The 27,720-nt window shown below is 42.2% G+C and overlaps 1 protein-coding gene across 1 annotated transcript in view; it reads left to right on the top strand.

Moving 5' to 3' along the window:
- SLC17A8 (solute carrier family 17 member 8) overlaps nucleotides 1-27,285 on the top strand; it is a 40,229-nt gene extending 12,944 nt beyond the window's left edge. Inside the window, exons 2-12 of the mRNA XM_043491522.1 lie at nucleotides 51-303; nucleotides 5,360-5,478; nucleotides 10,951-11,065; nucleotides 11,656-11,743; nucleotides 16,706-16,792; nucleotides 17,568-17,707; nucleotides 20,024-20,173; nucleotides 21,253-21,385; nucleotides 22,925-23,035; nucleotides 24,710-24,837; nucleotides 25,436-27,285. Of these exons, the coding sequence (XP_043347457.1) occupies nucleotides 51-303; nucleotides 5,360-5,478; nucleotides 10,951-11,065; nucleotides 11,656-11,743; nucleotides 16,706-16,792; nucleotides 17,568-17,707; nucleotides 20,024-20,173; nucleotides 21,253-21,385; nucleotides 22,925-23,035; nucleotides 24,710-24,837; nucleotides 25,436-25,774 (1,663 nt within the window). The 3' untranslated portion in view covers nucleotides 25,775-27,285. The remainder of the gene's footprint in view (nucleotides 1-50; nucleotides 304-5,359; nucleotides 5,479-10,950; nucleotides 11,066-11,655; nucleotides 11,744-16,705; nucleotides 16,793-17,567; nucleotides 17,708-20,023; nucleotides 20,174-21,252; nucleotides 21,386-22,924; nucleotides 23,036-24,709; nucleotides 24,838-25,435) is intronic.
- Nucleotides 27,286-27,720: the final 435 nt, after the last annotated feature.

The following is a 27,720-nucleotide window of genomic DNA, read 5'->3' as shown; positions in this document are numbered from 1 at the left end:
TGTTACTGACAGAATAATATATTTTCCTTTTCTCCTTCATATCCTTTTAGAAAAATTGATGGAACCAACACAGAAGAAGATCACATTGAATTGACTGAAGAGGGAAGGCCTGTGCTGGCAACTACTCACAAACCTCCCCTATGTGACTGCTATTGCTGTGGACTACCCAAGCGCTACATCATTGCCATAATGAGTGGTCTGGGCTTTTGCATTTCTTTTGGAATTAGGTGCAATCTGGGTGTTGCCATAGTGGAAATGGTTAACAACAGCACAATCTATGTGAATGGAAAACCAGAGCTTCAGGTAAAGAAGCATCTGTTGGTCTTCGTTCTTATCTGGCCTCTACCACCGCACCATCAAAGTACCTCACAAATACTTATCTTCATAACACCTCAGGGAGGTAGGGAAGTGCTATTGCAGATGGGAAAACAGAGACACAGACAGACTAGCCCAGGATCACACAGGAAGTCTGTGGCAGAGCCATAAATTGAATTTGGGTCTTGTGGGTCTCAGCCCAATATCTTAACCACAAGATGGGCCTACTTATAGAAACCTACATCTTTCATACAATGCATGGGCATACACTGGTCCAAAGAAGGTGCTGAGCACCCTCTACTTATAATGGCTTCCCCTCAAAAATTGCCTTTCAATTCCAGAGGTGGTCCCCTCTGGGTCAGGGTTTGGTCCCTCTGGGTCAGGGTTGAGCATACCATGGAGCAGCATATAGACAAGGTTGCCTTGCTGTGGCCTGTAGAGGGCTTGTTCTGAGTCCAATGGGCTTTTTCTGAGTTCCAAACTGCTTAGTTTAACATTAGATTAAGCTGAGAAATTGGAATGCGAAGATTTTTAGCGTTTCCATGCAAGGTACAATTAACATTTTTTGGATTGTTTTGCCTTTAGCCAGAAGTATTTCATGACTCATGTTTTATTTAGACTTGGGCATTTTACTGTTTAATAGCCAATTTATTGGTTCCCTTATAGCTCAAGGTATATTGTCAGAAAAATGCATGGGGATTCCTGTGCATTGCCATGGGAAGGGGGGCGCATGGAGGTAGAGAAAACAAATCTAATAGCATTGCTTCTAAACTTCTCCCCACCATGCTTTAAAAAGACATTGTTTTTGCAGCAGTCACTCCCAAAACAAAGGGTGTTCTGCATCCAGGTCTGGCAGGTGAGAAGCAACAGAGAAGGGAAGTTGAGTGTGCAAAACCTAGTAACTCTCGGGAGACAGGGAGCTAGTTGTATACAAGGAGCAGCAACCCATCCCACTGATTTTCCCTCATTATCCCTTTTGCAGAAATAGATAAGATGCTAAATGGGGAAGAAACATAAGGGTTATCATGATCAGAACAAAAAAGAAAAGGAGTACTTGTGGCACCTTAGAGACTAACAAATTTATTTGAGCATAAGCTTTCGTGAGCTACAGCTCACTTCATCGGATGCATTCGGTGGAAAATACAGTATCCTGGCTCTGATAGCAGCCAATACCAGAAATATCCAAGGAAGATATAAGAACCTCCATAATATACAATTATCAAGAGTATAGCTAAGGGGGAAGGTCTTTCCTAATCCTCAGTAGTAATTGGTTGTTTTATGTTCTAGAGCAAAAGGTTGATATGCCCTATACATTTATCCTAACTAGTGTAACTCCGGATGATCCTATTATGCATATAGGGCCAAAGTTTTAAAAAACAGGTGCCTAAAGATAGGCTCCTAAATCCTAATTTTTGAAAATCAGGTCATTGATGAATTCAGTGCTGAGAACCTAGCAAAGGGGAGCGATAGGCAGATATGCCAAACCAGTGGAAAAAAAATGCAGAAATTGGGCTTGTTTTTGGCTTAATTAGCTTGAGAGTTGCTTGTTGGCTAGTTTTTGGCTGTAGCTTGTTGCTTGTTTGGCTTGTTGCTTCTTTTTTTTAATCCGGTCCCAGCAAAGGGGGCAAGCAGGGGCAAGTGGCAAGCTGGGGCGAGGGAGGGAGAGAGTCAGGGGCGCACAGCGGACCCACCACAGTCCCAGACTGTATGCCAGGGGGATCTAGTCACATAGAGTGTTGGAGCTCTTAGGGATTGACTTGTTTTGGCCTTGTTTTGAAATGGGATTAGCTTAATTTTTGGTTTATTATGAAAGTCGGGGTGCTTATTTACCATGTGAAAGTTGGCAACTGTGGCAATAGGGTGCCCAATACTTTTGAGAATCAGGCCACTGCCTCAGTTTGGTTTTAGGGGCCTAACTTTACAAAAACTCATTTAAAAAAAATTTAGTCAGCAATGTCTGATTTTTTAAAAAATCCTACAATTATTCTTTACTGTTGATGTCTTCCATCGTTCCATCAGTGGCTGGGTCTTTAACTTAACTGCAGTGGGGGGGGGGAGAAGTTTGTCGTCATCAAGTACCCCAGGATCAAAGTTGCTGGTCCCACAACCAGAGTGACTTCTTTAAGACCACACATCAATGTCTTTATTTAAGGAGAAAAATAGTCCTTTCTCAGGTGTATTCTGTTGACTTCTTGACTTCTATGGGAGAAGTAGTGAAGTCCAATAGTCAGGGTTTGATTCTGCTCCATTAACATCAATGAGAGGTTTTCAAGTCCTTAGAGCATGTGACTAATACCTTAGGGCCAGATTTTTAAAGAGATTTGGATGCCTTCAGGTGCAGATTTATGCCTAGTGGGATTTTTAAAACCACTTAGCCGCCCAACTTCCATTCATTTCAATTTGAATTAAGCATCTAGATGCTTTGAAAAATCTCACTAAGCACCTAAATTCCTGTAAAAATTTTGCCATAAGAATTTTGGGTCTAATTCCTGGCTCTGCTACTGGCTCCCGGTGTGAACTTGACTGTGTTACTTACCTTTTCTATGTCTTTTGACTGATTTTCTAAAATGGGGATAATAATAACCTACTTCACAGGAGTATTGAGCTTTAACTTACATTTTTAATGTGCTTTGTGCTCCTTGGACAAAGGCCATTCGCTAGGAACTGCAAAGCATCATATTACTCCCAGACGTAGCAGGAGAGCATAGCCTTGCCTGCCTGCCTATAGATAGCCTTTGTTTTGCCATTGTACGCACTTTTCCAAGTCATCAGCTCAGCTCTAATGGGAAGCAGGCACTTCCTTGCTGCTACCAGTTTGTTACTAGAGCTGCTTGGAAAAAAGTCAAAATCTTCATAAATTTTTTTCAAAATTGTCACCAGTTTTTAGAAAAATGTAAAAAGGGCCCACAGTATTTTTCAAGACTAAAAAATCCTGATCAGTTCTACTTGTGATCACAGGGACATTCCCACCGCTATGACTCTAAAGACAAGAAGCTTCTTTCTTATTGTTCTATGTGGAAGATGGGAGCTGGATAAACCCTTCCTATCATGCTGTGGCTCCACAACCTTTCCCATTCTTCTCCCTCCTTCTACTCCTATCTGCTAAACAAACTGATCAGATTCGGCAAGCACAAAATGAGCCCCCCAGAAGTGGATGGAAAGCCTACTACTTCTTCCTCTCTGGTAGTCAACATTTGCCAGTCCCTGAGCATGGAGCTGCATGCTGGCCCTGGGTTTATTCTGTCTAATTCCTGATCTCTAGGATCCATCCAGCCTATGCTGTTTCTCACAATGAGGCAGGACTTGGTAAGAAGCAGAATATATCTCCTACACAGGCCAGGGAAGAGAGGGAGCTCCCAGACGAGAAGAGGCAGGTTGAGATTGGATTGCCTGTGCCCACAAGTCTTGATTTAGTCCTTACCCTGCTCTGGGCACAAATCCTCCCTTCTTCTTGACCAGGTGCCCTTATAGGTCTCCCAAACACCAAGACACTGGTCAGTCCTTTTTGCTTTCAGGACTGACCATTATTTTAAGCTTTAAACTAGAAATCATTAATAGAAAATGGGGACATTCTGCAAAGTTAATTCATGCACTTGGAAAAAATAACCATAAAAAATACTCCAGCTAACTAGCATGATCTCATCTGAGTTTTGTATCGATGACTGAGAGCAATGTTTTCAGCTCTTTGTTAGAGTGACTGGCTAATTAAAGTGTCTGATCAAAATGAGAAACTGTTTTGCATTTTGTTTGAAAAAATCTAACAGGGTGAACTGAGTCTGCCTTGTAGCATACAGAAAGGCACAAACATAAACCAAAATGTCACTGCTAAGGACTCTCTTTAATTTCCATTTTTTGGGTAGTGTTTTAGTGAGGCTTCCTGATTCACAATACAAATGATGGTGCTGTTTTCGAAAGATTCATCTGAAGGCTAACCACCCCTCCTCTCTGTTACCATACCATGAGGATGACCATGAAACAGAATGTCACACTTTTCCAATGCCCAGCAATAGAAGGTTGATCCAAACAAAGGATGTCACACAGGCTCATTTAAGCATTCTTACAAAAAACAGTAACAGCCTCGTGCGGGGAGAGCTTTGAGAGGTAGACTGAAAATATTTCCTAATATAATTACATTAAAAGGGACAGATACACACAGTTCAGGCATGTGTCTGTTCATCAGATATTTGTAGGCTATGGATCATCTGTGTTGATTGCGCTGGTACCCAAATTTAAAACTAATATAATTCTTATCACATTTAATCTAATATAAAATACCTAGCTAGCTATTTTTATCCAGGTTTGTTTTAAGGAGCCATCTCTCCCCTCTAGCCAGCAGAGTGTCTACTCTTTGGGCATTTCATCCCCATCTTCCCACCTCCCTCACACATACACACACATACACACACACCTGAACACAGATGGTTGATGCTAGGACTCTAAGGGCTCAACAATAAAAACACTGCAATCAAATAAAAAGGAACCAAATGGTCCAAATATGCATCCCACCCAAAACAAAGGATGTGTCACAGGGGCAAACATGATAACTGCCAGGGACCTAACTCACCAGATGAAAGAGATCAGTTCCCTATTAATGCAAAGAAAAGGAATTTAAAAAGGGGATTGCTATTAGGGCCTCAAAAATGGTCAAGGCAGATCAGCGGCAGGAGGTAGTTGCACAAAGACTTGACTGAGGAAGGCCTGTCCTTGGTTTTATCCTGCTTGAACCCCAGAATCAAAACTTGACTGCTAAAGAGATTAATGAAAAAAGAAAAGGAGTACTTGTGGCACCATAGAGACTAACAAATTTTAGATTAATTTGAGATTAATGTGCTCAAATGTATTTCGAGGCACTATTTAATGAGCTAGTTTCATACCCCTGCTGTAATGGGTTGAGAAGTAGTCTGTACACGTCCAGTGTATGGCATCCATGGTACTATGAAGTGTGGCTCAAATGGTGACTTTTAAACAACTTCCAAACAGGATTTATCCAGGAATCAATATGTTAAATATTCACCTTATAGTTAAAATGCTGTTTCATTTGCAGAAAGCTCAGTTCAGCTGGGATCCAGAGACAGTAGGACTTATACATGGCTCATTTTTCTGGGGTTACATTGTGACACAAATTCCAGGAGGGTTTGTCTCGAACAAACTAGCTGCTAACAGGTAAGATAAAATAATGGGGCATATAAATATTTTTTTCATGATCACTGTTACATCATTTAACATAATATTTTATTGTGATAAATGTATTTCAGGGATATTATGGGTAGTAATCAATATGTGGTATTTATGTCTATTATGAAGTGGTGCTACTCCCTCTGTAGCTAAAATTGGAGCTAGTTTCCCAATCTAAGCTTTATTTCCGACTCCGTTCTAACAGGTTACTACATTGTGCTCATCACAATAGTACCCGAGTGCATTCGAGTAGCAAATTAAGTGACGAGACTACCATCTATCACATGTTGTTTGTTCTCTTGTGGGGTTTCCATGTACTTGTATTGAAAAAGTACAGAATATGTCCATATCAGCTGGTATATGTATTCTGTGGCTCATGAATCTAATTTATGGTCCCAATATGCCTATTTGATCTAATAACCAAACTCTACCAATTCAACAGATAAATTGGTGCTGGGATGGGAACCTTAAATGGGTGTATCACTTACTGTACATCACAGACAAGAAGTCAGTTAGGTTTTATGCAGGAAGTGGCAAGCTACTGTTATGGTTTCTAGCATTAATTATTCTACTTGGTTATCATGTTCACTTTGCATCAGAGCCTCCAAATCCTGTTTCTAAGTTGCAGAATAGATTCTCAGAGAAACCAATACAGACGTAACAATTTTCTCCAGTTTTTACTGACTTTTTAAAAAAGTACGTTGTACTTTGCTCTTTGGTCAAATTTAATTTTTGGTTCTGTATCCTCTATTTTCTTGTAAACAACAAAATCATAGGTAATTGTGACATAACTGCATTTATTATATCCATCCATAGGCACATATTATGCTATTGATGCACACAATGTAATACTTCTGTGGCCACATGATTTTCATAGTCGGCATCTATGCAGTATATTGTGGCCTCAAGGACTTGACCATGATAAGTATGTTTAGAACTCAGGATGTCTTAAGATAGACTTCAGAGTAGCAGCCGTGTTAGTCTGTATTAAAAAAAGAAAAGGAGTACTTGTGGCACCTTAGAGACTTGCCACAAGTACTCCTTTTCTTTTTAAGACAGACTAGGTCCTTGAAAATTCTCTAAAAGGGAAATTTCTATTTGCAGTAGTAGTATTAAGGTTTATATCTAGAGATACTCCAAACTCCCTTGTTTTCACTCATGTGTTCATGCAACCATTTTCTTCAGATTCAGTCCCAGTGGGTTCACCATCCATCCCAAGTTTCTCTTTTAGAAGAGGAAGGATGGCCTTGTTGTTAAGGTCCTGGATAGTATGTAGTAGATCTGGGCTCAGTTCCTGACTCTGCTACTGACTCTCTTGCAAACTTGGGGTGATTGTTTGATCTCCCTGTGCCCCTTCTATAAATGGTGATAGCATTTATTTTTTCCCCCCTACCCTTTGTTGGTCCTGTCTGCTTACACTCTAAGCTCTTTGGGACAAGGACTATCTCGCCACATGTTTGTATTGAGTGTAGCACCACTGTAGAATCTCGAACTCAGCTGAACTCTCTAAGCCCTACTATAATGCAAATAATTTATAATAATAATTTCAATTCTCAGTGCAAAGCTCAGCTGAAAACTCACTGGGTAACCTGGTTTTGCACTGGAAGTGATTCAAAACCACTCAAACCCACAAATTTCCCTTCGTTATGGTGTGAAATCATAAATTACCCAACATTTTTACAGATCCACATTGACTTGAAAAGTTCACATCAACCATTTAATGACAGTGCCCTTTAAGTTACTGATCACCATTACAAAATATGTCTGACTACTGTAAAGCACCATTTTAACTTGTCCATTGTTATTTCCTAATAAAGAGACACTGAAGCTGAGGTGCATCCTGATATCGGCTTTCAGGAATAGAACACCATTGGTCAGCAGAGTCTATCATTTAAGAGCTCTGTTCTGATTTCACAATGGTAGCTTGCCAGGGACCCAAATAATGAGGCAAAAAGAATACATGAATGAATTAGAAACACTGGGCTATTTTTAGCCAAGGAAGAGACTAGCTTATGCTAGATACAAGGTACTACACTGCTGGCAAGATGATGGCTGTTTTTGCAAACATGCCTCACCCTCATAAAGAGTAGCAAAACACTACTACTGGCTCAGCCACTCTTATTTATATCTTTGGCATACAAAGAAACTATATGGAATGAAACAATACAGAATGTAAATTCAGTTATTAGAACTGTGCAAGTGGAAAATAAATCCTACTCTTTCCCTGTAGATAATTCTTTCCCTTGCTTTTTTACCTACATTCTATGTAATGCACTGTAATTCCCTGAAGTGTGAGAACTCCTACCGCACTACAATAAAGAATACATTTCCCTTGATGGCAAGGCGTGGCCAGTGTAGCCAGCTTCCTCACCTCCTTTAGTGATAATGGATGTAGCACAACTAAATATTCACTCAGCTTTGAAAATGGCCCCTTAAATGTTTGTGGGTGACCATTTGCTTCCACCGTCATTTTTTGGCATTCTGATTCTTAGAACACTTTTCATATTGACTCTGTTCATTTTATTGTTACTGTCCCCTCCCGCCCCTTTATTTGTTGTGTCCCTCAGCTGAATCCTGCTTGTCACTGAAGCGGTCAAAGGCTGAGACTGTCATCTTTGCTGATGTATGTACAACACTTAGCACCCAAAGGAACCTTGGGTTCGTAGGCACTACTGTGATTGTGGAGAATGAGGGAGTGATGTGTTTTAATTTTATCAATATCAGATGCACTGCAATTTACCTGTTATCATGCCAGACTACAAGGAGCTAACTCAAAGGAGTCTGTTTCGAGATGAACAGGAAACAAAACAATGGCAAAGATAAGGTACAGTCCAGGTAATAGCAAAGATCCTTGAGGAGACAATGGGGAAGTTATTAATTGGGCAATACACCCTGCATGGTTACAGCGAGGCAGGCAAGGTTTATTTGTCCAGACATGAACCTAGGACTAGTGGGGATGCTAAAACCTTAATGATGCTGGTCTGGCAAAGAAGGTGGGGAAGGAATTGAGTGCCCAGGGACAGCAATTGACAGAGACATTGAGAGAGAGGGAGAAATGGCAGCAAAAGGGCTGTCTTTCTTGGATAGAGACAGGGGATAACTGGGCTGAGGGGAACTTACAAAAGCTGGCAGGGAAACAATACAGTGTAGGTAAGACCCCAGTCAGATAAGCCTTTTTTTGTTTTTGTTTTTTGTTTGATCCCTTTGCTTTGTGTGCTCTGTACATGTGGGTGAATAAATAAAGCTTTGTTTTGAAGAAGTTGTTTTTGAGCTACTTTAATCAGCTATTGTCACAGGACAAAAAGGGCTGACAGGTGCCAATCACAGTTGGGCCTGTCAAGTAACATGGTTGGTAAATGGGGGAGGAGGGGATGCAGCCTAGAGATCAAGTCTGAGAGTGGTAGAACTTGTGGTTCTACCCAGAGAGGGGTGAAGGCATGCTGGATATAAATCTAGCTTTGGCATGCGGGGGAAGAACTAGAGGACCTCTTGAGGTCCCTTCCAGACCCACATTTCTGTGATTCTAAGGTAGCAGCCCTGGGGGGCTGCTTTAATGTCTGCCAACTGGCTATGGTCCCTGTGCACCAGGGCCAAATATGTGCATGAGTGGATGATGTCACAGGGACCTGATGCTTCAACTTTGCACTAGGTGACAGCAGACTAGGATAATTCTCAGTGACCTGGATCTGGCTGATTTGAGACTTAGGCAGTGCAAAGGGCACAGAACCCAGCCAAGAATCTGGCTCATTAAACTTAAAAAGGTGGCCTGCAATGTCCTACTGTAGACATCTTATCGGGGATCACTACTGTGATATGATCATTAAGCTGGTTCTTGGTGATATCAAGTTTAATAATTTCCAGAAACATTGGATTAGTGAACCTAGGAGATGCATAGTATATGTAATGCAATTCACAGAACTGATTTGTTGTGTACAAATGAAATTCATAGATTTTGTCAAAAAGGTATGAAAATTTGAGAAATACAGTAAGTTTTAGTTAATTCTTATATTAATAATACTAACTAAATAAAGATTCCCATTTTTTGTCAGGTACCTTCTTTCCACCTTATTATTTCCACTGTCTGTTTTTTCTATTTTCTTTCCTATGGCACTGTGGGTCCAGTTTTTCAATGAATTCTTTAAGAAGGCATCCAAATGCCATATATGAGGACTCAGACAGACAAGTAGGTGCTTCAGCTATGCCATGGCCCTAGAGATTGGCAAGCAGTGCTCAATTTGTGCCAGGGCTGAGCCCCAGCACCTCTGGGGCTTGCCACATCAGTTATAAAAGTAAAAAAAAAATTGCTTGAGCATTGGCACCTAATTGCTTGAACCATGGCTCTTCTTTCATTAGAAATTAAGCATTGCTGGCAAGCATCCAGTTTATGCCAGGTAGAAAATGATTGTCATATGATTCAGTTTCAGACACTTTTTCTGTCACTTCTATTGTTACTGTTATTTACTATTTTTATGGTGCAGTAAGTGTTGAACTGCTCTCTATTTACACTCAGAAAACCCCAGGCTCCCCTGCCTGAAAGGATTCACAGTCACTCAGGTGTACTAGGTAAACCGGCACTGGAAAGTTGGGTTGTCCTGTCCTTCAACTCCAACTATGTTGGGCACCCAAGAATATTGCCTATATCTGTAGTCATGCCACAGACCTTTCTGCTACTCTTTTCTTTGCGTCTGAAATCGAATATATAGTTTGGGTGACTGCAGCCAACATAAATAATTTTCAGAACTCATCTAGCCCTATGTGAATTCAGATTCTTGATTAATTTGAACATAGCCGTGCCCTGCCTTATTAAGAATTCAAGAGTATGGATTCATAATTTTTCTGTAGAGTGCACCATATCTTATTAAAGATGCTGCCTCTTAGACATGTCCCCTCCCAGTCACTATCACATAAAATCCTCATAGCAATTGTTGATATGGAAAAGTAATATTAGGAAAGTAGTATCTTTTATACTGTTTTCTAATGCATTTAGCTGCTGAAAACTAGCAGAACCAGCAACATGGCTCAGGAAAGCACTTAAGCCAGTGCTTCACATTAAGCATGTGCTTAGGTTCCCTTGAATTCAATAGGATTTAAGCATGGGCTTAAGCACTTTCCTAAACAGGGATGCTTTCCTGAATCAGTACTCATGGAACCAGTCAGTTCACCATGAACGTCCAGCAAGTGCTCTAAGGACCCCAGTTTGAGAAGAAGAAAAATACCAGTAGACTTTTCTGTAACAATTTTTGAGTTTATGCAAAACTCTTGTTTTAGGTAGAGGACTCATCCCAGGGATAGATTCAGCTCTGGTGTTTGTAGCTGCAACTCTGTTGACTTCATATTGAGGATTAACTTTGGCTCATTGTGCAAGTCCTTTGCAGGTGAAATGGCACAAAGTATGGGCCAATGTCTTTTCTGCCTAGTGAACAATAATTCTATCCACTTTTATGTTGTTTCTTTCCACAGGGTATTTGGAGCAGCTATTTTCCTAACATCTACACTGAATATGTTCATCCCGTCTGCTGCAAGAGTACATTATGGCTGTGTTATGTTTGTAAGAATTTTGCAAGGTCTCGTAGAGGTAGGAGCACTCAGCATTTTTGGCCTGATTATGTTTACTCATTTTGGGGGGTTCCATTTTATAATGTCGGAAAAAGATTCACTCAAGTTTTCTAAATCTTATTTTCTAAATAATCTTATTTTCCTTATTGTTCCTTATAATTTCCTTATTGTTCATTTTTATCAAGTGATGTTAATTTGTTTTACTCCTACCAAGTATTATTACTGGGGAAAAGCCCTATCTTTATAACGTTTTTTATGCTTTTTAAATTGATTAAATTTTAATTATACCCATTTACATATTTTAATTAGTCTAAACTATAAAGGCAAAAGACCAGGATTATGGAATGGAAAGTAGATCTACCACATTTTAATACTATGATTCACTGCATGCACTATATATGTAAACATTTCCAACACAGCACTTTACCACTTAAATTCTTGTTCAAAGCCATTTACAATCTTCATAAGCAACCAACAAAGTTCTTCATAGCTCTCCTCAACCCCTCCTGTACCTCTTAATATTGAAGAGCAATTATAGCAGTTGAAAATAACAGCAACTGTATACAGTAAAAGCAAAATCATGTGATGTGTGTATGAATTATTTGCTAGGGTGTGACCTATCCAGCATGCCATGGGATGTGGAGCAAATGGGCTCCCCCGCTGGAGAGAAGCAGGTTGGCAACCACATCTTTCTGTGGTAAGTTTAGTGATTTCTAGATTTTCTGACCCTGTGTTTCTAATGTATTGGAGTTTCCATTTAGAAATGCTTTATTGTATTTATTCTTGTTGGTTTGCAAGTGAAATATGGAGGGGGAGGATAGTGATGGAGAGGAGAGAGGCCCAAGGACGAGGTAGAACTGGTGGGTCGGTGGGTGGGGAGAGAATGCTGCAGAGAAGCTGGGACAGAGAGGTGAAGAGGAGAGTGAAAGCAATGAAAGTAAAAGTGGACAGTGGGGGGGAAAAACAAGGAAGAAAAATCACAGAAAAAAATAGCCTGCTAGCAAATGCAGGCATTGAGGGACTAGGGGGTCTATAATATCAAATACAGGATGAAAAGAGGGAGTCTAGGAAAAGGCAAAAGTGCAAAAAAGGGAGACTTTTTAAAAGAATGTACAGGAATTTTTCTCTACACATGTTTTGAATCTACAATTTAATGGATGGGAAAATCCTGACAAACTCCCTCAGACCCCCAGCCACTTTGGATGCTGTGGAACACACCCCATTTTATATTTGAAAAGTGAACTGGTATGAATGAAAAATTAGGAAGCCACAATATTTCTGAGTAGCTGCCAGATTTCTCTGACTAAGCGTCAAAGATCCACAGGACTGATGCTATGGCTCCAGCTTTGGAACAGTCTCTGGGAAGATCCCTTCAATATGCTAGGCCCCCCTAGGAGTCTCACTTTTCCTCTAGGGTAAGCCACACCGCTTCACTGCCTCCTTAGATTGGACCTCTGGGCCTTCAGCTCTGCTGTTTCACACTGTAAGCTCTATTTGATGAGTGCCAATGAGACAGACCCCTGAGGGAGACTTGTACAATCTTAGGGAGCAATGCACCTCTGCAAGTATCTGCAGTGACACTCAGCCAGCGTTGTCAAACAGTAGGGTCTATCAGTCATTTGGAACACAGCATAGGAAGTCCTTGGTTAGCACAGGGAAATGAAGGTTAAAGTGCAGTCCATTCTGGGTAGCCAGAGCCCAGCCAAGCTGCAGCAAACCCTGTTGTTCAAGTTCTGTCAGCCCGTCCATCTGATCTCTTTTGTGTGCTCCCAACTGTTTCCCCCAGCCAACACCTACCTTTTATCTTTTCCCCCCGCCCACACACACACAGTCCTTTGTTCCCAAGCTGGGGAGATGAGAGGCAAGGGACGTCCATATCTCTCTGCATCATTGGTTGCTTGGTATCCATGTTCAGGCAAGTGGATTTGCCACTTTCTTCTCAAAAGCTCCATTGATATGGGACCTAAGAGCCCAGATAGCTAGGCACCATTCACACCTGTGTCTTAGCCTGCCCTGAGAGCACACGGTCTCTTTGCATCCACTCTGTAACAATGCTGCATGTAGGGGAAACTGAGGCACACGTGGGCTTCATAAAAATGCTAAAAAATTCCACACTTTGTCATAGCAAATCCTTGCATTCAGCTTAGTTAATCCTGCAGGAGTAACTTGGGACATAGACATGAAACTGCAGTCTGAGTAGTCACCAGTGAAAAGTATTTGCAAATGAGTTATTCCAAGAAATTAGTAGAGTGAGGTGTTCTCTGCATGTCTGACAATAGTTTGTTCTTAGGTCAAAAGTCTTCATTAACAAAGTATGAACTAATGTCAAACAAACAGTGAAGACCTGAGTCTGCTCCTTCCTCAGAATAATTCATTAGCAACACTTGTTACCTATGCCAGAGTTAATCCAGGAAGACCTCAGAGCCAACTGGCAGCAGCCCACCGTACAATAACTCCTATCAGGCCGGACACCCATTCCCCCCAACGCATTGTTGTCATAATATGTATCTAAAAGGTGCCATGTAAGGCATCATACATAAGGTTATGATTTTGTCACGGAGATCGCGGAAGTCATGGAAGCCATGACTTCCAAAGACCTCCGTGACTTCAGCCCACGGTGGCTGGGAGCTGCAGGGTTCCGCTGCAACCCACAGCAACTGGTAGGGTCCTCCCACAGCTCCCAGCTGCCGCAGGGGCTGGGGTGACCCTGGAGTTCCTGGTCACTCTGGGCAGCAGGGGGCTCCAAGCCACTGTGGAGCTCCGAGCGGTGGGGGTTTCTGAGCCACCATCAGGAGACCCCGCAGCTCCTGGCCGTCCCCCACAGCTGCCCAGCAGCTCCCCATTTTGTCATGGATATTTTTAGTAAAAGTCAGGGATAGGTCATGGGCTTCAGTGAATTTTTCTTTATTGCCCCTGACCTGTCCGTGACTTTTACTAAAAATATCTGTGACAAAATCTTAGCCTTAATCATACGTAAACTGGTGACACACTGGTCCCAAATATCATCCGTGATGTGTGTACAGGTTGTAGAGAAAGAATATGTGTGTGTGTGCTGGAAATATGTTCTTAAAATGTGTTTGGAAGACAGAGCAAAAACTCAGCTTGCCTTAGACAAAGGAATGTGGACTTACCTGCCTGAGCAGCTTGGTTACAAGCAGAGGACCATGAAAGTACATTTACATATAGGGTAAACAAAGCTATCAAGCAGCAACTTAGAGAGCATACTAGGGGACAGAGTCTGCACCCCAGGAATCCTTCCTGGCTTTTGAGGCAGAGACAATGGACTTTGGGTAATACAATGGGAGCAAACAGGTTTTTTAATGATCTTTGGGAGCAGCACCTTTTGATTCTCTCAGTGCTGTGTTCCTTAGCCTGGAGTTGCTGATAACTTGATGTGAGTAACAAAACTGCTTACGCAAAGATTGTAACTTGTGAGGATTAAATGTTTTTGGTCACTAGAAATCATGTTTTTTGTTTGTAACCATACCTGTCTCTTTTGTTCCTGCTTAGTGTCACTTAAATCTCTGGTCTTTTGTTACTAAACTTATTCTTGTTTTATTACAAAACCATCTTAGTGCTGAGTATTACAGTGAAGTGCAAGACTTCAGCTAATCTACCAAGCAGCATGTGTGCTCTGTGTCTTTGGAGGCAGCGACCCTAATAATTTCTGTGAGGGTCCAGTAAGAGGGACTGGACACAGGAAACATCCCCGGGCAACGAGGTTTTGCTGATTGTTACCTGCAAGACAAGATTTAGACTGGCAGAGACTTGAACGGTTTCAGAGTAGCAGCCGTGTTAGTCTGTATTCGCAAAAAGAAAAGGAGTACCCGTGGCACCTTAGAGACTAACAAATTTATTAGAGCATAAGCTTTCGTGAGCTACAGCTCACTTCATCGGATGCATTTGGTGGAAAAAGCAGAGGAGAGATTTATATACACACACACACAGAGAGAGAGAGAACATGAAACAATGGGTTTATCATACACACTGTAAGGAGAGTGATCACTTAAGATAAGCCATCACCAGCAGCAGGGGGGGGGAAGGAGGAAAACCTTTCATGGTGACAAGCACAGAGACTTGAAGACTTTGCTGGTGAGGCAGACAGGCTGGTGTGTCAGGGAACTGACCCACAGCTTAGCAGGTGCAAAGCTCTCACTCTCGCTAAGGCAGTGGGGTAACCCACTGGTTCACAGTTCTAGGTATTCTGACTAGAACAGGTCAGATACCCACTTGCCAATGCTAAACTAGAGTTTCATCATTAATCTACATAAGTTCTCAGTGGAAATTCCTTGTTCAAACACTTAAATGCTCATGTCCTTTTCCACATCCCTAACCAATACATCACACACCTCTTTTGGTCTGGAACTCAGACTTGTTAACCTGTTGCCATGTTGAAAATTGACTCTTTATTTTAACCGTTTCTTCATACTATTGGTATAGTCCAGTAGTTCTCAAACTTTAGCAACCTGAGGACCCCCATTTTGATTTACAATTTTTCAGGGACCCTCAAGTCCTCCACTCATCCCTTGCCCTGCCCCCTTCCCTGAGGCCCTGCCCCTCCTCTGCCCCTTCTGGGAGGCCCCTCCCTTGCTCACTCCATTCCCCCTCCCTCTGTCACATTGTCTCCCCCACCCTCACTGACTTTCACCAGGCTGGGGCAGGGAGTTTGGGTGCAGGAGGGGTGAGGGCTCTGGGTTCTGAGAGGGAGTTTGGGTGCGGTGTGCAGACTTTGGGCTCTGAGAAGGAGCTTGGGTGCAAGAGGGGTGTGGCTCTGAGCTCTGGGAGGGTGTTTGGGTTTGGGAGGGGTCAGGGGTGCAGGCTCTGGGATGGAGGGAGTTTGGGTGCACATCCTTCTGGCAGTGGCTCCTAGGCGGAGAGGCCAGGGGGGTCTCCATGCACTGCCCCTGCCTGCAGGCGCTGCCCCTGCCTGCTGGCACCACCTGCGCAGCTCCCATTGGCCACAGTTCTCAGCAATAGGAGCTGCAGAGTTGGCACTTGGGATGGGGGCAGTGCTTCCCTCCCCCTCCCAGGTCAGCAGGGTTGCTTCTGGGAGCAGGGCGGGGCCAGGGGAGGTAGGAAGCCTGCCTTAGTCCCATTGTGCTGCTGGACTTTTAGCATGCAGGAGGTGCTGGGAGGGAGAGTAGTTGATCATAAGGGCCTGCGGACCCCAGTTTGAAAAATGCGCCCATAGTCAACATATTGTTGAACATACTGATGGCAGGTCTAGATGAGCAATCCACTGTTGCTAGCATTGGTGGAGTTTCACGGGTGCTAGCATAACAATGGGAGAATGTATTTAAATTCTCCATGTAAAATTGTGGCTACTCACTGCTTCTGAAAATCAGGCTCTTAACTTCTCTGTAGCGCAATTCATCCATATGCATAATACAGATAATACAGCTTACCTACCTCAACATATGCTGCCACATGATAAAGGTGCCACCTGGACTTTGTGATGCTGGTCTTAAGTGCACACTGTAGTTTCTGCGTGGTGGAACCAGGGGTGCTGGCTTGAAGTGGTTTCCATCATATACAGGGTTTACAGTTTGGTACACAAGTTATTCCAGCCCCCCTGTATATTGTTCTAATTCCTATAGGAAACAAGTTGGTGGAATTAGGTAACATAGCTGACATGTTTTCTCAATCCTTTGATCTTCAGGTTCCTACGCTGGGGCAGTGGTTGCCATGCCCTTGGCAGGGATATTGGTACAGTACATAGGGTGGCCATCCGTCTTTTATATTTATGGTGAGTTGTTTAGTGTAAAATGGCACACAGTTGGATCAGCATTGTTAGACAGTGTAGTACAAATCTGATTTAAAAGTCGTACCGATCAAAATTGTTCAGTCTTATTGTCAGCTTTCTGTGAAGTGTTATAAGATACTATGGTAACATATTGTAAAATGCTTTTAAACTCTAATGATTTCAACATATAGTGCAAGGCTACATACTGGCAAGCCCTTGTGAAAGCCTGCTTAACCACCCAAAGATGCCCCAAGCATGCTGATACATTCCTGAAGTTGCATCTTATTTGTGCTTAAACGCTTACCCATTCACAAAAAAGTAGGGGCTCCAAAAGCCACACACAGTAGGGAAGCACACCCCTGCATGTTTGTTTGTCTGTTTCAGAGGCAGGATAGTTTACACTGATCCTTTGCACAGAGTGTGCTGCAAGGTTTGCCAATCAGGATCTGCTTTGCATAGGCCATACCAATTTTTTTTTTTTGATTAATCACAATTCTCCCGGCCCCCAAGGAATATCCCATGTAGATATGTGCTTCTGCCTTCCCCCACCTCCCCAGGCACATAAGTATAGTGTGCTGAATAGGTGCTCAGATACCACTGTGTTGGGCACAATATAAATACACAGCTATAACTTTTCCATGTGAATTTGTGCAGATTTCCTGCCAAAGTTTGATTTGATTTGGTCCTCAGATAAATAATTGAAACATTAGGTATTATAGATACTTTATCATTACACAATGGCATTTGAAACCAATCTGTTTTCTTTCTACCTCTACAGGAATGTTTGGAATTGTTTGGTACATGTTCTGGCTGTTTCATGCCTATGAGAGCCCTGCTGAACACCCAACAATAACCAGTGAAGAAAGGACATACATAGAAACAAGTATAGGAGAAGGGGCCAGCCTAGTTAGTGTAAGTGCAAATGTAAGTATAATTTAATGGTCATAGACAGAAAATACCTGGGTTTTGGTGGTCATTGTTATTTATGGCAAACAAACATATTAAAACTTTGCATTATATCAGTGTGTGAATAGGGATACAGCGTAGAACTTTAGCATACATAAGGGAAGCTTTTATTTTCTTAAAGACTACAAAATCCAGCCCATGCATAAAAATATAAAAATCTAATCAATATATACAATTCAATGTCCTTTCAGCTCAAGGGTTCTACTCCTGCCTAAAGTTAAGGGGACAGATTCTGATCTCGCTTATGAGTAATCCAACTGAGTTCAGAAAAAATGAAGTCAATTTTGCTACCTAGATCAGAAGCTGCCTACAATTCTTGTCAGTGGAAGTTCTGAATGCACAGTCAGGGTTCTCTGGCACTCTGGATCTTAAAACAGCCTATGTTTTTTTGTTTTTGACCCCCCCCTTCCACTCCCCAGATCTTTTCTTAGCTTTGTTACCAGTAACAGACTGGAAACCTAATTCCAAAATATATTTTCCAATCAAATTTGTCTTCCTCCATTTATGTAACTTGGTTTTGCTGTTGTTTGTAAAAACAAAAGCTGTTTCTTCACAACCTATTCCTTTCTGGCTTACATTCTTTAACATTCTGTAACAAAATAACCCAAATTGTCTTTGGATTATTGATGATTTGGCTAACAATCGTGCTGATTGGATAATTTGTCAAATTCTACCCTTGGATGCACACCTGATGCATTAATTGAAATCAATCAGACCTTGGCTAGAGATACACATGCACATCCAAGGTACCATTGCACCCTTAATATTAATTGGATCACATAAATACATCCATGTGGAGTTCATACCATGCTGTGTACGCAATAGATCCATTTTAAAGAGAAGAAAAAAATATATATCCATGTTATCATCATTACAAATTGTTTCTTTTAGGAATTCTATTGTAAATAAGCGTGGTTCCGAAGTAATTTCCTTCCTGCTGTACAGATTACTGAAGCATAAATGGAAACTCAAAGTGAGAATAGTGAATTGCATAAATTCCATTTGATCCCAAGGACTTTAGTTCAAGTCCCAATTTAGACATTGAGGGACATATCAAGGCTTTCCCGCAATTTACTTTATAATTCTTATTACCCACTGTACCACTGTTGCTCTACACCAGTGGTTTTCAAACTTTTTTTTCTGGTGACCCAGTTGAAGAAAATTGTTGATGCCCATGACCCAACTGAGCTGGGGATGAGGGATTTGTGGTGTGAGAGGGGCTCAGGGCTGGTGCAGAGGGTTGCGGTGTGGAGGTGAGGGCTGAGCTCGTAATGAGAGGTTCGGGGTGTGGAATGGGGGTCTGGGCTCGGGCAGGGGGTTGGGGTGCAGGAAGGGCTCCGGGTGCAGGCTCTGGGGTGGGGCCGGGGATGAGGAGGTTGGGGTGCAGGAGGCGGCTCTGGGGCAGGGTGGGATCAGGGCTGGCAGGGGGTTGGGGTGCATGAGAGGGTCAGGACTCTGTGCTGGAGATGCAGGCTCTGGGGTGGGGCCAGGAATGAGGGGTTTGGGGTGCAGGGAGGGGCTCTGGGTTTGGGGGGCTCAGGGCTGGGGCAGGGGATTGGGGCGCAGGGTTGGGACATGGGCTTAACTTGGGTGTCTGCTGGTCAGCAGTGCAGGGGGTGCTGCTAAGGCAGGCTTTCTGTCTGTCCTGGCACCGTGGATTGCGCTGGGCCCTGGAAGCGGCCAGCAGCAGGTCCAGCTCCAAGGCAGAGGTAAGCATGTGGTTCTCAACCGCAGGCACCCCCCACAAGCTCCCATTGGCCAGGAACTGGCCAATGGGAGTGCAGAGCTGGTGCTTGGGGTGGGGGCAGCACGTGGAGCCCTGTGGCACCCCCACCTAGGAGCGGGACCTGCTGCTGGCCGCTTCCAGAGCACACAGTGCGGTGTCAGAAAAGGTAGGGGCTAGACTACCATAGCTGGGCAGCACTGCCAATGGGACTTTTAATGGCCTGGTCGGCAGTGCTGACCAGAGCCAGCGTGACCCAGTGCCTTACATTCTGCAACCCAGTAGTGGGTCGCGACCCGCAGTGTGAAAACACTGCTCTACACAATCTCTCAAAAGTCCTAACCCTTCAAAGAAAGAAGCTCTTTCTTGCTCCCAGCCACAAACCAAGGAGCTGATTCTCCACTTGTTTAGACCAGTATAAATCAGGAGAAACTGTTCTGAAATCAGTAAAGTTGCACTGGGGGATACAACCAATATGAAAGGAAAATCTGTCTTTGCCTTGCTTTTACCTGTACAAAACATCTTCTTCAATTTGTCTGTTCTAGAAATTTAGTACCCCTTGGAAGAAGTTTTTCACTTCAATGCCAGTGTATGCAATCATCGTGGCAAACTTTTGTAGAAGCTGGACCTTCTATTTGCTGCTTATTAGTCAGCCTGCTTACTTTGAAGAGGTCTTTGGCTTTGCAATAAGTAAGGTACATTTCTTAATTCCAGCTCTTTCACTTTGGACCTGGTCCTGCAAGGTGGTGAGAGGCCTCAACTCCCTCCAAAGCCAGTTACAGCTGATAATATCAACATTTCTCTTTAAGCTTTTTTTCTTATTTTATCTATTTAAATTTTCACAGTTGTGGGAAATTATGAGGGGAGAGGGTCAGACAATAATTGAATGACAGCAGACACTGAGATTGAAAAAGGTAAAGCTTTTATTAAACCATTAAAACACAAATTGTCAACATCACATGTCAAAATATACAAAATAAATATCCTTAAATCAAACCCTAGTAAGTGCTCAAGTAGCATTTTTCTTTCTTTGCCTAGCCATAAATTTCAGTTATTATAGATGGAATTATTTTTGTTGGTTGCTGTGTATATGGTGAAAACAACGTTTACTGACATTTACCAATAAAAATCTAATCCTTCCAAGTTTATTTATAACAAGTGCAGGGGTAAGTGGAATTTTAACTTTCTTCTAATTAACTCCTTAGCAAGAGGAACTATAAGAAAAATGTATGAAATGTATGAAAATACTAGGGTGAGATTCCCAGCCATTCTCTGGCTCCTCTCAGCTGATAGAGAGGGACAGAGTGGCATAAAAGGGCCCTAAAAGCCCCATTTCAGGCTGAGGGAGAGTTCCCCTGGTGCAGAAGCTATGGAGAGAGCCGGAAAGCTGCCACCCAAGGACCCCGTCACAAGCCCTGGTGTAGGGGGACCCCCAAAGAGGCAGGATAGGGGCAGTAGATTTCTGGCAGTGCTGTGGCCTACTGGCCAGCCAAAGGAGGCTGCCATAACTTAGGCCTCCAGGGCTGTCTAAATTATGCCAAGGCCTCTCCAGCTCCTAATGCAGCACAAAACTGGTATGGACACAAAGGTGGCTTAAAGATACCATAACCCCTTTCTCCCTGGGCTGAAAATTCAGTAAAAGGTGCAGCCCAGAATCCTCTGCCTTAGTATCTGTTTAAACAAATAAATACCAGAAGAAAAAAATATTGCTGAACAAAAGATAAAAATAGAACAAGAGAAGACATTGGCTTACATATACTTTATTTAATTTCAGGTTGGCCTTTTGTCTGCCGTTCCACATATGGTCATGACAATTATTGTTCCCATTGGTGGGCAATTAGCTGACTTTTTACGAAGCAGAAAGATTTTAACCACTACCACTGTAAGAAAAATCATGAATTGTGGAGGTACTGTTGGGTTTTACAGATCAAACATATAGGCATGTGTTGCAATTTCTGCACAAATCACAACTTCTCTTTTCATGGGTTTCCTATTTTTCCCTCTCGAAGCCCAGAGAGTGACTGCCATCTTCCACATTGCAGCCCCTTTCTGCTGCAAACTTCCTGGCTTTATATCTTAGCTATGCTCTCCCCACCCTGCCAGAGTTACCCGCAGGGGGCTCTGTCTTCCTCCCACTGTGTCTACCCCATGGCACGTTTGGCTGCTCTCCCTGGTAGCTGGGCCTGGGTGGGGAGCGGGATGGAACCACTTCTCACACTGGCTGAAGCTGACTGCTCTGGGTCATTGCTCTGTCCAGTGCAGCAACTGGCTGAGAGAGAGCCTGGCTGGGGAGGCTGCAGTGGCCCATCTCCTCTGCTCCCTGCCCAGACCTGGCTACTGGGGACAAGCCAGAAATATGCTGGGATGGACGGCAGTGGTAATTCTGGCAGGGGCCGAACATATCGAGGGAGAGGCGCAATGGAGAAAAACAGAGCCCCTCTCTCACTTCGGGTATGGTCAAGGCAACAGAAATGGGTAACAATTTAACAGTAAAGTATTACAGGGTAACTCGGAGGCATTGACACTGACGCGCAGGCTGGGTTGCCCACTGGGGTGAGTCAGTGGGTGGAGGTGGTTCCTCCCCCAGCCCCACCACCCAGGGCTGAAACCTGAACTGATGGGCATCTCTTAAAGTCACAGAATCCGTGACAAAATTGTAGCCATAGTTATTGCGTAATTGCTCAGCTGGGGGTTTACACCTTCCTCTGAAACATCTGGTACTAATCACAGTCAGAGAAAAGTTACTAAGCTAGATAGACCCTGGAACTACTCTAGTTTGTCAGTTCCTTTGTTCTTATGTCCCTATATATGGCACAGTATGAATGAAGTAAATCAAGAGCTGCATCTGCTTGGAGCAGGTCTGAATGTGACTCTAAATCATCAAGGAACATTCTCAAATTAACTGACCAGGGGATTGCCATTATGTCACCCATACTTGATGCACCTGGAAGAATGGTCACTACTTCTTAACAAAGACAGAAGTTAGTTTCCGGAAGTTCCTTGTAGTACTTGATGATTTATAATATTAATGTCTCACAGCTGTCTGAGAAAATCTCCATTTACTATTGTTACAAAGGCCATCTCAGATCACTAGAATTGAAATGAATTACAGGAGAGAAATATTTTTCTCTTTTTTCCAAGTTTGTTTACTTAAGGTATTTGACAGTACCTTGCATATAATCATGTTCACTGTTTCCCCTGTATAGTCAGTGTGTCAGTTTCCCTGGTTTTTTATCTGGGTCTCTCACACAGCAACAGGGAAAAGAAGAACTATTAAAATAAATAAACATACAAACAGTAAAATCTTATAGTGAACCCACAAAAAATTGGCAACTGATTTGCATTAACTCATATTTTAAAACTCACTAGATTGATTTGTCATTATTGGTGTCTTTTTAACCAGTATATTTTATAGAACTTAATTTAGTCCTGTGTTTCTTTTGCAGGTTTTGGTATGGAAGCAACTTTGCTTTTGGTAGTTGGTTACTCTCATACAAGAGGTGTGGCTATCTCCTTCTTGGTGCTGGCAGTAGGATTTAGTGGATTTGCTATTTCAGGTAAAGCTTCATCTTATTAATCATCATATTAGCTACTTACATGGCTGCTTATGGGAAAGCCCTGTTTCCTGCTCCAATAATTATTACTGGATTACCTGCATTATATGGAGTTTGTGAGAATCTGAGTCTTTATCACTCTAGGTTTACAATACTTCCATGCTCTTCAGATTGCAACACACATTTACCTCAGAATATTGGGCTATCATTCAAAACATTAAACCTAATAGGATACAGGGCTAACTATTCTGAAACTCAAATGTAAGATGAGAAGGTTTGAAATGTGGTTTAAACAGTCAATATAATTCTCAGACTGTAATCATGCTGGTTCCATCTGTTTGCTCCTCTGACAGCCCCCTTCAGTCCTTCTATAACTCTGATACTTGCAGAAAGTGTATGAATTACTTCTCCACTGCCTGAAGTTGTCAGTTGGCTTTTCCCCTGCCAGCTGCACCTGCTGGGTCATCACGCTGTGTGTCCTATAACTATCTCTGCCCCTGGGCAGGTAGTTACTTTCAACTCCATGGGCTTATCCAGCACATGCTGGGCTCTGCAGCTCCTTGGACACCATTGTTTTCCAGATGGTGACTCGTGTTCATCAGGAATTCCTGGGAACGAGCATGGAAGGCTGACCACAGAGAGATCCTGATAAAGAGGAAGCTTGTGTTCCACTGCAGAAATATCAGGATTTTTCTCATTGGAAAGGAGATTTTATTTCTAATTTCTATTTTACCAGTACTCAGCCTTTCTAGTGCTTTCAGTTCCCTGGAACTCTTAAGAAAATACAATTTGGAATGTACATGGCTTTTCCTTGCAGTTATCCACAGCTGATACACACAGCTTTTGTTACCTACAGTATTACACTGCTTGACAATCACTTAAATTGCTTTTTATCTTGGGGTTTCTTTTCTAATAAAATATTTATCCACTAGAAATCTACAGGAAATGTAATCAAACTTTCCACGATATATTCTGGCTGTCTGATATTTTGGCAAATTGTCACTAAAACTACAGGGGAAAAAGTTCTGAAAATGCTCCCTAAATTAAAGCATGAAAATCAGTTGAAGAATTAAAGAGTCTCAAACTTATGAGTTGTTAATTCTTTAATTAAAAATTCAATGTTGGGTACAACACTTCAGATGCTAGGTGACTGCAAAAAGAAAAGGAGTACTTGTGGCACCTTAGAGACTAACAAATTTATTTGAGCATAAGCTTTCGTGAGCTACAGCTCCCTGCATCCGATGAAGTGAGCTGTAGCTCACGAAAGCTTATGCTCAAATAAATTTGTTAGTCTCTAAGGTGCCACAAGTACTCCTTTTCTTTTTGCGAATACAGACTAACATGGCTGCTACTCTGAAACCTGTCATTATGCATAGGTGACTGCAGGTACTGAAGCCTTAAAGGATCAAGTAGTCAAAATAAGCAATATCTCCTGTACTCTGTTATGCCCCAAAAGTGGAGCTGCAGGGGTTAAAAGAAGGGGGAAGCAGGATAAAGGGGTGCAGGTTCCCCTTTCTTTGCTAAAAGCAGAGGAATTGCTCCCCATTCTCCCTAGTCAATGCAGTGTGGATTCCCGATCCTTTTTCAATCTCCTTTAACCACTGTTAAGAAAATCATATTAGCCCCATGGCATGAAACTGACCGTGCAGTTGATTGTTGTTGCTGCTGCTGTTACAGGATTTAATGTCAACCATTTGGATATTGCACCCCGGTATGCCAGCATTCTGATGGGGATCTCCAATGGTGTGGGGACGCTGTCAGGAATGGTGTGCCCACTCATTGTTGGTGCGATGACTAAACACAAGGTAATGTTTCCTTTCTTGTTTCTAGAATGAGGATTAAATTACGTGCAAGATTAAGATCATTTCAAAGGTTATTGGATCTCTAATTTTTTTCAGCAGTGTGTGTGTGTGTTTTTTTTTCCCTTTACCAAAATACTAGGTGCTGTATCCTCAGCTGGTATCAATGGAAGAGGGATACCAGTTTATACCTGCTAAGAATCTTGCCCTGAAATTTCACTAGGATACTGTCTTAGCGTGGTATCATGCTCTCCTGCAGAAAAACCCGCAAGAGTTACTTGGAAAACTGCAGTGTAATACTGCTGAGGTTCCTGAGCAATCATCGCTCTGAAATTGGGTTTGCCTCCTCGCATTTAGTAAGGGCCATGGTCTTCTAACTTCATGAGTGTCCTACAACCTGAAGGGAAATCCCATTAGTATTTTATTAGCTATCATTATGGAGGAAAAAGAAATATTCTTTACAATTATTTTCTTCAAATGTTTTATTTATAAAATTAGGAATCAGACAATCAATCAGTATACAATGTGTGCTAACTCTGGTCTAATCCAGCGGTTAGGATTTCCATTTACTGCAAACCTAATGAGTCCTATATCATTCTTTCAGACCCGGGAAGAGTGGCAAAATGTCTTTCTGATAGCAGCTCTCGTGCACTACAGTGGAGTGATATTCTATGCTATCTTTGCTTCTGGTGAGAAGCAAAAATGGGCTGATCCTGAAAGCCACAGCGAAGATAAATGTGGCATAATTGACCAAGATGAACTGGCTGAAGAAATGGAACTGAGCAGTGATACTTTTGTTAGTGCAAAGAAAACATACGGCACTACCAGTCAAAACAATGATGTGCAGAAAAAGGCATGGAGAAAGCAAAAGGGAGTAATGCAGGACATAGAGGAACAGACTTCCTACCATTATGAAAATGGAAATTTTCAAGATAGGTCATAATATCTGAAAATGACAGGTTTCAGAGTAGCAGCTGTGTTAGTCTGTATTCGCAAAAAGAAAAGGAGTACTTGTGGCACACTCTGAAAATGTGTGATTCGTGTGACAAGTGTCCCAGCCCCTCCTGCCCAACTGCCTCTTAGTCAGACAGTATCCATATGTACTTGCTTATTCATTCATGGAAAATCCTGCCAAATGGCTAAATGTAAGCTGGAGTAATTCTCTCCTTGTAGCACAGAAAAAGAGCTAATAGAAATATAACTGGCAAACCTAAGTTTGGCTTTCAATCAGATCTGTGTGGGATGGACTGAGGGCTCCTTACACAGCCCTATTGAATTTAGCATTGGTGTAGCAGGTCTGTCTGCTTGGCTGTGATTGTGGGAGCAGGGCCCTTCAAGTAAGGAAAAGGCCATAATGGGTTGTGGGATTCATGGTAATTTAATGACATTCCCCCTACCACAATGTGTGTTTACTAGGAAGCCCATAGACACAGAAGTCTGGCCATGGTTGCCTATGTAGGACAGGGGTTCTCAAACTGGGGGTCGTGACCTCTCAGGGGGTGCAAGGTTATGACATGGGGGTCATGAGCTATCAGCCTCCCCACCCAAACCCCACTTTGCCTCCAATATTTATAATAGTGTTAGATATAAAAAATGTGGTTTTAATTTATAAGGGTGGGTCGCACGCTTGCTGTGTGAAAGGGATCACCAGTACAAAAGTTTGGTCAAGTTTTAGGTTCCTGCTGAGCGAAGAGAGTGAAGAAAATTTAAAATTATTAAATTAAAATATAGTCAAATATGGTCACCCAACAGCAACAGGGGAATGTGTAACCAAGATTGCTGAAACTATTATTCCAACAATGCTTTCATTCAAGGAGAGAAACTTTTTTCTTTATACATGATGCACCCAGGTTGGATAAAGCAACATAATGGTTACTGTAGAGATTATTTCCCTCAACCTCCCCCACCCCTGATTTTTGTGTTTGCATGAAAAAATAATTTTGAAACGAAAATCATCTTCCTATTCATCATAGTCCCATAAAGATAAAATTTTCACTCAGTTCCTTATTGTGAAGCGCTTTAAATATATTTTTCTAGAATAAAATTTGGGTAAAATTATAAGCCTTAGCCTAGCAGCCCTTGTTTCCGTGAATCAGATCATTTATGTGAGTAAAGTCTATAGTTTTGGGCCTATAGCTCTTTCCTTTTACGTATTGCTGCAGTCTCTCCATTGCTGTGAATGAGGTATGGTATATTTTTTGGGAAAAAGGGTTTCTATTTAAAGAAATGACCCGATTCTCAGATATTCTAATTTTACACTCTCTCTGCCATCAGTATATGTTTGATATCATAAAATGGCTTTAGATTTTTTTCTACCATCTTTGGAAGCTACCAAGATTACAATGGAGCATGCTATATCATCTTAAACCTTTAGCTGCACTCAAAAGCTCATTGTGGCAATAATAATATTTTCTTAATGAAGAATTTCAGTAAACTGTTTGTTTTACATTATGATAAATGTCTCAGTAAAATCAAGTAAAATGACCCTGTTTACTTTGTGATGTTTTATGTCCTATATCAATCTTGTTATGTGGGGTTATAATGCATCTTTTATAGCCAATGTAAAGTGGATGATAAGATTAGAAATTTAAAACATGATATAGGCACTAATCGGGCTGTTACTGTAGTGCAATTGAGTGCATAAGTGGGACTATCCTTAGAGTATCCGTTCGCTGAATGTGGGAGGTATGAATTTCAGCTAAAGTAGACATACCCATGCTAAACATAACAGTGTAGTGGCAGAAGCAGGACAGGATAGCTGCCCAATTGAATACCTAGGGTCTCAGACTGGCTAGCCCATCCTGCCACCATGCTGCTGCAGCTGCACTTCTATTTCTAGTGCACTAGCTAGATCAGAGCTAGTGCAGGTATGTCTCAGTAGGGTGACCG

This window comes from Dermochelys coriacea, chromosome 1 (genome assembly GCF_009764565.3).
Source record: "Dermochelys coriacea isolate rDerCor1 chromosome 1, rDerCor1.pri.v4, whole genome shotgun sequence".
Taxonomy (NCBI): domain Eukaryota; kingdom Metazoa; phylum Chordata; order Testudines; family Dermochelyidae; genus Dermochelys; species Dermochelys coriacea.
This window is presented reverse-complemented; position numbering and strand designations above follow the sequence as displayed.